Below are 11,668 nucleotides of genomic sequence, written 5' to 3'. Positions count from 1 at the left end.
GTCCAAGACTTCGAGGTCACCCAACATCGTATGTTTGTCCATTCATTTTTTACAATGACAATCATGTCATTTATATCCTAATGTTTTGGATGTATTCGACACAAAGTGATATTCTGCTTGAACATGGCAGTATTATCATAACTTGCTAGACTAATCTGATTGATAATTTGGGCTTAGTGTCTAATGCTGTGAAGCTGAAAGGTTTTATGAGCATGTTTCGCCGAATTTGGAATTTATTTGTTTGTTAAGAGAACATGGCGCTGTAAGAATACACATAAGTTGTGCCCGATGCATAGTAGACAAGTTAATGTTGACCTGTCGTGACGGCCGCCGTCAAACTTTATCTCTAACCTTCTGAGATTATCTTTTGACCGCAATGATAAGGATGACAAACACATCTTTCGGTATATATGCTACTTTTCTGTGACGACGGTTTCAGTCCAATCAACAAAGTCGTTGTAACACTGACAATGGTACGTGTGACCGTTCTTGTCCTTGTAGTACCGCTGTTGGTGACTGCCTTTCAAGGTAAGTGCGCAGATTGTTTATTCGAGTCTTAATACCCGATGATACATACAGATCAACTCTTGGAATCGATTACGCTTTGGTTCAATTCAAAGTGTTTAACAGAGGAGTTTGACATACAGTTTGACATTAAACTGGCAGTAGTGGGATTTGCGCAGACCAAATGGTCTTGTTGAAGATACGATCACATCTCGCTACCTCCTTTTTATTTCTAACAACTATTGAGCTCTAACCTATTTAAACAATAAAATTTAAAAGTAAACAGTGTTCTGTTTATTTTCTACGTATTTATCTCCGTATGATATGAAACGTAGGCGCCTTTGGGTTCTTTGATGGTCTTGGCAGTCAACCAGATGCAACGTTCAGTGGTCTGCAGGATAAGCCACTCCTCAGAGCTATGATTCTAAGACAACTCACAAATAACCTTCGAGGTTCGACGGGCGTACCGGGTCCAGTAATCCGAGCCCTTGGGTCAGCCAGAGTTCATCTGCCTGTGATGCGTGCGATGTTATCACGATACAATGCGCAGGTAAAGAAAGGGCACTGATTAAATTCGGACTTTTAATAGGTTGAAAAATTCAAACCTTTCTTACACTATTGACTATATCTTATTGAGTATTCAAGTGCACTGGTCGCTCAAATAGAACTAGTTGAATGGTACAGTGAAGGCACCTGGCGAACCAACGCATGCGCATAGGATGTAAGACAACGCAGAAAATATTTACATATATTCCTCTGGTAGAAACATAAGGTAATTGTTTCCGACATCGATTGTATTAAATGCCAAGACAGCAGCCTTTGAAATATCCCAAACAAATTGTCCTGTCATGTGGCGTGCTAATGAAATTAAGTGGTTGGTCAAGTTAAGCGCAATGTCAAGTTGGTGGGTTTAATATGAGAGGTATATTCAAGTTATTTTGATGGTCCCTGTCAGCGATTTTATTCCCTCCTTTCCCCTTGCCAAGCCAGAGAGCTTTATTTTTGTCCTAATTTACCTTCTAGCATTATATGCATGAAGAATCACGATTCAAAAAGAATGTCAGATTGTCGGAGCATTCTGTCAGTTACACTCTGAGTCATATAAAGTATCTAAAATGTCTGCATTAGGCCTACTTTATAATAGTTAAGAAATTCACTAACCGTTGGTATCCCTGGTGACCATCTTTGTCTCTGTAAAAGTACCCTGTATTAATAAAAAGAACATTGTTCATCAGACATCTATGTACATCGGTGTCATAGTATCACCTTCTTTGCATGACAATATTTGCACAAATCAGCTTGTCGTTGACTAGGTGGGTTTTGATAGGCACGAACAAAATAGCAAAATATGTCAGTATACGAGGAATTTAAAACGCTTTCTTCTTACTCTGTCTTTTTAGCAGCAAAACGATGACACGTTGGGTAATCTGGTACTGTTTCGTTTACTTGGAGAACAGATGGGGAAGAAAATCATAGAGGGAGCCCTCGCCATGAAGGAAGACTCTAGAGTTTACAATTTCGGGACATATTTCAACTGTGATTGTGCTCTTGAGTACTTGTAAGTTTACAAGTATTGATAGAGTTTCATCCCGAAATTATCGAGTCATGCCCTGTTCATCGGTGCAAGAATCAGAGAATTTCAATCACTTTGGTTCAACCAAGTAACAAGAATGGGCTGCCATACCCTATGCATGTCAGAACGATCTTCGGCAACGATGGGGCAACAGAATACAAATAACATTATCGAAATGTTATGCATTTGTAGGGGGTTTGTCGTCATCATGTTGGTTTTCATGGGTAAAAGTTAATTGTGAGGCTATTTTAAAACGTGATTTCTCTTTGACTTAATTACATTTGTAAACCAGGCAGAAATCAGATAAAACCACCCTTGAAGCATTTACTGCACGAGTTTCCTTAACAAAGGCATGAAAGAGCCACACTTAAATTATCGTTGAATAGTCTGAAACCGCAGCGATGTACGCGATTCGTTTGTATGCAAAGTTGCCACATTTGTTATCAAATTCCTCAATACCATAGAAGGTAAGTACGCCTAAAATGATAATTTCAGTATTTATGTCAATTTTGTCAAAGATGGCAATCTTACCATCTGTGTCAATAGAATATTGTGCAAGTAGAAAAATAAAGGAAACGTAAAAAGAAGAAAAATCATAAACAGTAAATTTTAAGGTGTTTATAGTATCGAGTGGAAATCTATTATTCGTTAAAGCTATTATCTCACTTTCGTCCACAATTAAACGTGTATCCGTGAGCTGTGGTAATAATATGTGGCTATCGTATTTTCACTCGGGACACGAAAGATAGTGCCTTTCCTAACCTGCATTAATCTGAAGCTCAGAGAGCCTAGTTATATTCATTATATCCTCGTGACTTTGGAAGAATGCCAATTTGATTGTGCGCGACAGGAAGTATCCAAGACAAAGAAAATACTGTAAAAGCTTACGCATAGATTTTATAAATACAGATTTGCCAGAATCTTTTCATCTAAGTATCAGCGTGATGAAAGTAGTCGAACTGTGAAGGTTAAATTGTTCAAGATGTGATTTTTCTCACAGAGGGGAGAATGCTGCAATGCTGGGCTTTATGCCAGATTTACTACACGCAGGTAATTGAAAATGCTAATTTGACTAATATCAGTAGTTTCATTTGACAGTTTCACCATCTTTTTTCATAGAATAATGGGCAAATGTTTGTCGCTTCTTTCTTCACTAAGTTGGCGTTAATCTCTAGATTAGTTTACGTTACCATGTGACCAAACTACCTTTTCTATCAAATGACCCTTCACTCTAGGGACCTAGGAACCTTCATCGAAAGGCATTGTGTTTTTATACTTTGGACCTCTGTTGGCGTTTCAGTGAAGCGAGTTTTGACTGAACCAGGCTGAATAATGACCACTACTGAACTGTATAATTTCAGTCAATTTAGATAAAAGAAACAAAGAAACCGTGTCTTGAAAATGCTTTGCAATTTTTCTTCTTGATGTGATACTTCACATATACTGAGATAGTGATTGACAAAGTAGCATTTCGACCGTGCCTAGTTTTGCTTAAAATTTAAGGTATTTGTATCGTTTCTGGCATCCCTACCGTTAAGGATTCTCTCGCTTGGCCACTGTGTAGGCTAAATGTTGGCCCTTTAAGTTGATATTGTAGTATTATTTCTTTGAAAAGACAGATTGTTAAAATTGTATCCAAGAACAAGGTCACTTTTGTTCCGCTTTTATTTTCCCGGGATTGACTTCTATTTCAGTCTGTGAAGAAGCTGGGAAGAAATGCACATACCAATATGCAACTCACAGCGAATGTTTATCACACAAACGAGGCGAGCGTACAGCGGCAGGAGTCGGTATGCCTTTCATGTTGAAATAAAAGGGAAAGACACAGGGTTGTCCCCATAACTAATGACGGTGATGATGATGATGATGATGATGATGTTGATGATGATGGACGATCATGTTCAATACTGATGTGTACTCATTAACACTACATTTAAAATGCCTCCAATGTGTCGACGATGTTTTCCTGCAGCTTTAACACGGAAACTAATGAGAAAATATGGCTCAATTTGTTGACAGGACTTCTCGGGAGGAATTTGGACGTTTGTTTATCCTGGTTCAAAACTCCTGAACGGCAACTGTCTGTGTCATATACAGACCCCTACTGGATACTTGATAATTCGGCGCAATTCTACGTAAGAAGAGGTAATCCAGGCAACTTCGATCCTGAAAAAATAGAGGGCAAGGCAATAGGTAATGCTCCACACCTATGTTTGTCTGTCTGTCTGTCTGTCTGTCTGTCTGTCTGTCTGTCTGTCTGTCTGTATGTATGTATGTATGTATGTATGTATGTATGTATGTATGTATGTATGTATGTATGTATGTATGTATGTATGTATGTATGTATGTATGTATGTATGTATGTATGTATGTATGTATGTATGTATCTGTGTATGTATCTATGTATGTATCTTTGTTTCTATTTGGCTATCTTTTTATCTATGCTTTTTGTCGTTTTTGTTTCCCAACATTTATCATGCTCCATGTAAGTGTTTTCTGTGGTATTGCAGTGTAAAAATGTTGGAGGTTGTTATGAGTCTTTACTTGATAAAGAAAAAAACTAGTAAAGAAACAAGTTTTTCCCTTCCGCTCAGATTCTTTCCTATTTTAACTATTATGTCAGGTTTCGTTGATGGCATAGCAAGTGATTTTCCATGTTTATTAAGAGGAATTAATATCACGGCTGTTGACGCTGAACGTCTAGGCATCAAAGGTCATTATGTCGGAGTAGAGGAGTTGTATACGCTCATGAAAAATGGTCAGGTAATGATAATAATACAGAGGCCTACGTCATAGGTATAACGAAATAATAATTGAAGTATCAATAAAACACAGAAACTGATAGTCAATGCTGGCATAATAATAATAATAATTTGAAAAAAATGTCAATATCTTCAGTACATCCATGATTTAATTTTCAGTTGTTTTAATTAAATGTAGTGTGCATCTACCGCTGTGTGTTATGGGAAGTGATTATATTGTAATTGATTATGTGAGAGTAATTGACTATTCCAGCCATTTAAGCAGTGTGATTGTTCTCTCGTCAAAGCGTATCGCAATTTCTTGATAGCTTTTCTTGATAAGGTGTTCGTCATGCCTTTATTTATTTTCAGCTCGATGCCGCGTTTGTGCTGCCAGTATCATTTGGCGACGTAGTGTTTTCTCATGAATTCGACCGGCTTGGGAAATCTTTTAAGTGCAGCAAGGGTGGTGAACTTCACGGAATAACCCGGAAGGACAACCTCGTACCGTGGTTCAATGATGCATTGCGCAAGATGAAAGAAGATGGACGGTACTATGGCTTGTGTCGTGATGCAGAGAAAAAACACGGTGAGCCAAGACATAAACTGTACTACTACTGTCGGATGCGAGTGTAATATTACAAAATGAAACTATGGTTCCTCACAGAACATACTTTTTTACTTGTGACTTTTTTGCATGTACGAAATTCAGTTGAATTACAACTCTGTCAACTTCTCTGATATACCATCTGTCATTTAAATCACATTATCAATCGAATAATATGGCTCCTATTCTGTCATACTGTAGGTCACAAGGGAAGTATCGAATGCATGTAATTCGTTTCACTCGCTCCTGGGAGAGATTTGCATCGTATACAACACTTCCTTTATGTGGCCTCTATGTTGCTGGGAATCAATGAAGCGATTCTTTAAGTGATACAAGTACATGATTGATTTGCATTTGTCCTTCTGAATTTGGTATAACTGCAGTTTAGACTCTCTTTGACAATCAAAGGAAACCTTTCCTCTTGAATTTGATGTGTATTGCATGGACATTCGTCATAAAAAATCATATATATAGCTTGAACATTTGCCACTCATTTTTACTGAATTTCATCACACAATGAACTTTATACTAATGTGCTGTTTTATTTCATTGTACGCAAATTATCAATAATAAACGCTGCTGTGGGTATCAGATAACTCTCTTTCTTCTATCTTTAGGCGCATCTTAGTCATCGTCTGTATCTCCAAGCAAATTGACTGCCTCGATAACATTATAGGAATAACAATGCATAGTCAGTTCAAATGAGAGGTAATATGATCAGCTTTTGAGGATGTTGCAGTACTTGGTTTTAAGTATTCATGCTTTTATGAGATCATTGTCCCTTCGGAAGGTACCTACTAATCTCTAAGTCCTTCTACTAGTAAACTAGGCTGTGTAAAGGAAAACTGAAAACAAACTGATATCGAGATAACTGAAATAAGTATTAGACTGCACGAATATGGCTCTATGTCGTTTTGCAAGGAGTGTAAAAATCGAAATCAAGAATTAAACTACAAACACAAAGCTTAAACCGTATTCAATTTTAGCGGCTATCAGGCATTTTTCGCGGTATTCCCAGATTTGTGTACATTATCTCTTGCATCAAATCCTCTACTTCCTTAAGAAATAGTCGACTATTTTCCCTTTTTGTATTTTGAATAAATAGTGTCAACCAGGGGCACTCGGGTCAATTAGTCAGACTGTTTTTTAAAAATCAGCTGATTTGTAATACATTGTGTTCAATCGACACAGAACACCATTGCTTCTTTCACAACACTAGAGATTTTACGTTTAATAGATTTGGTTGTGACCGAGGATGTAAGGGCTTCTTCTTCACCATGAAAGTAGGGAAGTCACACATTTGAAAATGAGTGAGGAGGGCCATTGCAAGTTAAGACTATAACGACTGTGTCTCCTTGTCCTTCTAAGTGTCATGTCACACCAAACAGGCGATAGTCCATATTTGTATAGCACTTAAGAGAGCAAAGATCGCTGTATTGTGGTGGTTAGACGCCAATAAAAATTGCCCGTTATCGCACCGCTATTATTCTAAAAGTAGAACAGACGAGATAATCTGTAGACTGCCTTGTCAGAGAATGTGTGACACTTTAACACGATTGGGAAGCGACAGGGTGGCATCGATCTCTTACTTCTTTGCTAGATAAGTAGGTCACGTATGTTGCGAGTTCGGATCCAGACAAGAAATTACCAAATTTGCTTTGCTGAGTAAAGATCTGCAAGGTACGAGATCTGTAATTCTAGAGGTTAGCCTAAAACAAGCAGATACACTATTGCGCAAGCTGTAAGCATTGTTCGTTAAGTAAAGATATGTTTATCATAAAACATTTTTCTGGTTTATTTTCCGTTTAACGGGTGTTTGACCTAAACATTTCAAAAAAGAACTGAAGAGGTTTCACAAAATCACGAACTGTCCACTGTGGCAAGAAAACACGTTAATCGTTATTTCAATTTTAACGTCTATAGTGTTGTACAAATTTGTGTGTTGGTACATGGTTCAAAGAGTCAGATATGGTCGCGTGACCTGTTTTGGACGAGATTTGCCAGCTGCATTGTAGACACTCAGAGAATACACCGCCGTGATGATACTCAAGTCTACACATTATGATTACTGTTGGGTACTAGATTCCTGCCACGGAAACATTCCGTCCATTGTAGTGCAATGACTCTAAGCGTTCAGTTATTTTGGCATGGGCTGTTGGCAGATTCTTATGGTTCCTCATTCATAATAAGTAAGGCTATCCACTCAAGAACTATTTCATGACCCCTTTAGAAGATAATAAAAACTTCACTTCCGTGCGTGGCATTGCTAGAGCAATGTTTTGTACTTACGTCATTATACTGCTTTTTATGCTACTATACTGTTGTGTATCATTCGAGCAGTATGTGGCTCGGCATCACACACTGTATGCTTGTTTAAAACCAATTTGAAGTCAGGAATAATTCGTTTTACAACAATAGCGGAGGGATTATCATTATATATATCTACACTTTGTTATGATTATAACATCTGCGAAAAAGAGATTTTGCCAAGACCCTGCTGTTAGTAAATCAAGCATGTATACATTTCCCTATGTCTCGAAAGGTGAACAGAATTCATCCTTCTTTGTACTGAAGCCAATGTCATCGATTAGGATATCACCAGCTTTATCATCTCCATTATTGCATATGTCTATATCTCATGTGTCCCTGTTATTGTTTTGTTCATTTTCTAAATGATATAACATCTTAAGATTTATGCAAATTAACAATTGATATAAAAACGCATCCGTAAGTTGTTCTTTACCTCTGTTGTTTTTACCAGCAAAACGATAACACGCTATAAATATAAAATCTTCCTCTCTGTTGCACTGCTTTGCTGTTATTCCTCAATGAACTTAATGTAATGTTGTTTTTCTGCCTTGTTGCCTGTGGCAAGTAAATTCTAACCATATTCACTGAATTTTGTACTGAGCAAACTTTGCAAATTCTCTTGAAGTCATTTACTTGTATAAAACTACATTTTGAATATCGATGCACCATCAAAAATACCAGAATGTACGCGGGCGTAGATACCATGAAATGATGGATTACACCAGCCCAGGTAACCACTGCCCCTTGGTTAAGGGAAAAAGAACGGAAAATGACTTGATCAAGGACACAATAAATCTATATTTACCAGCACAAAATGAACTTAGAAGCCAGGTCTTCGTTTTATATTTAGCTTGCACCTATGGTTTTGGTTACCTTATCCAAAATGTACTTGGAACCCGTCATTTTCACAGTGACTCTGCTTCCACGATTTACGACAAGACAAGCTTTTATAGACCTACCAAGTCCAGATGTTAATAAGCCAGACGGTAACTTATCAACGTTAGACGACACAACAGGTTTTACTTGAATTCGGATTGTCGTCAAATGACATTAGAGAAAGATAATGTGCATCGAACCATAAATGTATCCCGGAATATTTCTATGCTGGAAAACAATGTGTTTTACTGTTTGGCTTAGTTTGAAAATCAAATGGCCCTCTACTGCCCCTAGTGTATGAAAACCAAACGTGAGTCCCCTTGCTTTTTTCGAATTTTAGATGACCTACCTTGATTTTCCGGTCCATCCTGGTCACAATAAGTGAAAAACCCCCGACTTGATATTATTAAAAATATTCTGATGTTAAAGTGACAAGACTTGACATATTTTATAGGTGCCCATGCATTTTGACCATTTGAAGAGTTTGGGTTTGGAGAATAATCTGTTTAACTAAAACAGACCCTTAATCGTATAGGCCCCCTTTGCGCAAGCAGTAGATTATAAGGGGGTCTCTTTTTAGCTTTTGCGTGCGCTGTCATCACACCGCGTGGTCAAGATCAATATTCTTATGTCTTGTAAAATGTGAACTCTTGAACCGTTTTGCTTAGAGCTCGAGAACTCCAGTTCTAGAAAGACAGTACGAGGTGCCCCTGTGCAAATCATTCGACTCGACTTATTTGATGACGATGATGATGATGATGATGATGATGATGATGATGATAAATCGATACTAATACTGTCTAGAATATGTACCCTGTAATGGCAGCATGGTGTTGCAGAAGCTGTCGTGTTGTCAGACATCATAGCTGCAACGTATCAACAAGTCTTTGATGTGTGATCTGATACTGTTTCGTCACATGATGAATGAAATGGGAAACTCGGTCTTGGAAGGAACCATAAAGAGGAAAAAAGAAGGATGAAGTTTATACCTTTGTCGACTTCATTGACACGCACAGGCCCCTGGCAATACTTGTAAGACAAGTAATGCTTTAAGAATATTAATGTCACGTAGCGTGGTTGTGATGTAGCTATTATCGGTACATGCACTCTGTGGCAGAGAGTCGTCAGGCAGTAGACGTATAAGAGACGGCAACAGTATGCAGTAATATACTCTAAGTCGTAGCACTTTATTCAGCTGAGTAACATAAAGTTACTCGGTAAAACTTCTATGTCTCATACTAGTCTAATAACAGGCATCAGTCACAGTCAGTGTCGTCTCGAGCGTCGCAACAGGTTCTCTACAGGTTCTACAGGTTCTACCTTAACACACTAAAATGCAGAGTTTATATTGGGTGAATATCTGGCTTTGTCATGACTTTGGTATGCGTCTATCATTATCTAAAGAATTAACTAAAGACAGTCGGCATACGTGCAAAGGACAGGAAGGTCGCTGTCATCAGTACATCTGTCAACATAACGCAGGAGGTCCAGCTCAAGTGTCCGGTCGCTGTTAATGACTTAAGCTGTTGTTAAAACAATACGTTCACTAAAGACGGATGAACGGTTACATCAAAGGTCACGAAAATAAACAAGGGAGTCGTTCTCACGATGCACCACGTGCAGAGGGGTTACTATAGGTCACTGTCGGTCATTCATTGTCAGTCATACAAACTAAATTCATAAAATATCATATAATATTAACTATCGAGTGGCTACGTCACATTAAGGTTCACTTAAAGCTAATAGAAAAACAAAAAGCTCATACGTAAATCTTATCAATATGCTTTCAATAATCTCCACACTGCCATTAGCATTGATACAATTACATTAGACTCATGGGACAAAATTGTTGATATGCGTGAAATAATAGATTATGTATGATTAAATAGGCGTGGATAACCACATATATAATTTATACCCATTACGTGCGCACGCGTAAACGCCACTCAGGTGACTTTCAGGGTGAACACAAAGTAAAGTGAACTGTAAGACTTTGTCTTTTGATTACAATCTATACTGATACTGATATATTGTGTACCGTGTATACTATGATTCATGACGTCATAGATTTCTTCATTTCCATAACTTCAATATACACTACAAAAAGGATGGTTAAAACTGCATCCACTCCACACTCGGCTCAGTACACAAAATATTGTTTTCAGTTTGATTAAGTATCTAGCATAAAGAGTTCCATAACGAGTTACGTTTTATTGATTTCGTAATTATTTTTCATAAATCCCCTCTTAAATGCAGTTTCCACCGGTGCTGAATATATTATTATTCTCGCTTTTCAAGACTCATAGCAGGTTACCTACACAAAGTTTCCGTATGACTCATGCACTTAAATTTGCGAAGAAAGTCATTTTTTAATCGAGTTTTAGAATGTAAAAGTCATGTTGGCTATACGGCGAAGCGTCTGTGTGGGCAGAGGTCCTCAAATACATACCAGTCTCATAAAAGAGGATTATGGAAAGCGTGTTTAAGAACAGATATACCAGATTAATCCGAATATCTACTGAACTACGAAGTGTTTCCCACGTGTACACAGAACAAAACATACCACTCATACCATCAAGGGATGGCAAGATTAATAGAAGTGCGTTAAAGAACGTGATTAAATAACGTGCAAAAAAATTGAAGTTAATGAGGTTTTTACGTTCTGTGACTGAGTATTAGTCCAAAACTCTTCCACGATTATGATTCGTCTCATGATTGTACATGTGCTTGATGAACAACTTTCAGTCTGATTTCAGTACACGTCTCCTTTTGCCTTGCCTGGGGTAACTTTGATGGCACCTCTAAGGTAAAACTCTTCCTCCAAATGCTCGCTTGTGATAAAACCTCTCGCAACTGACCTGGTAATCGAGAGATTTACTGACTCCACAGTCTTGAAAACTAGTCTAAGAGCATAAGAGTCCATCTTCCTGTGGTGAGCGAGATTTTATCATGATATAATATGCGGGTAAATGAGAGATGCCAGACAGAAACAGGCTGCAACAGTTTTTAAACCTCGAAGAAATGTACAATTTCATCGGGAAGCGTATTTAAAACACG

At 37.9% G+C, this 11,668-nt stretch overlaps 1 protein-coding gene across 3 annotated transcripts; it reads left to right on the top strand.

Moving 5' to 3' along the window:
• The first annotated feature begins 243 nt into the window (after positions 1 to 243).
• On the top strand, positions 244 to 7,207 carry LOC139142906 (uncharacterized). 3 transcript variants are annotated; one of them, XM_070713091.1, is made up of 9 exons: positions 244 to 528; positions 840 to 1,054; positions 1,905 to 2,062; positions 3,078 to 3,127; positions 3,772 to 3,867; positions 4,097 to 4,270; positions 4,701 to 4,840; positions 5,191 to 5,407; positions 5,627 to 6,021. In XM_070713091.1, exons 1-9 carry the CDS (start codon positions 411 to 413, stop codon positions 5,653 to 5,655), a joined length of 1,197 nt encoding a protein of 398 aa, XP_070569192.1. In that variant the 5' UTR covers positions 244 to 410; the 3' UTR covers positions 5,656 to 6,021. The 3 variants fall into 3 exon arrangements, with proteins under 3 accessions (XP_070569192.1, XP_070569194.1, XP_070569193.1); XM_070713092.1 differs by having other exon boundaries at positions 420 to 528; positions 1,908 to 2,062; XM_070713093.1 differs by lacking the exon at positions 3,772 to 3,867 and having other exon boundaries at positions 5,627 to 7,207.
• The last annotated feature ends 4,461 nt before the right edge of the window (positions 7,208 to 11,668 follow it).

Source organism: Ptychodera flava, chromosome 10, assembly GCF_041260155.1.
Source record: "Ptychodera flava strain L36383 chromosome 10, AS_Pfla_20210202, whole genome shotgun sequence".
In the NCBI taxonomy this organism is placed as follows: domain Eukaryota; kingdom Metazoa; phylum Hemichordata; class Enteropneusta; family Ptychoderidae; genus Ptychodera; species Ptychodera flava.
The sequence above is the reverse complement of the archived record's forward strand: the minus strand, read 5'-3'. Positions and strand labels throughout refer to the sequence as shown.

Bases quoted from the DNA above. Each gene is read 5' to 3' on its own strand.
- LOC139142906 (XM_070713091.1), top strand. From the start codon at position 411: ATGCTACTTTTCTGTGACGACGGTTTCAGTCCAATCAACAAAGTCGTT. The intron at 3,868-4,096 runs GTATGCCTTTCA...ATTTGTTGACAG, and splicing joins GCGTACAGCGGCAGGAGTCG to GACTTCTCGGGAGGAATTTG. The intron at 4,841-5,190 runs GTAATGATAATA...ATTTATTTTCAG, and splicing joins CGCTCATGAAAAATGGTCAG to CTCGATGCCGCGTTTGTGCT.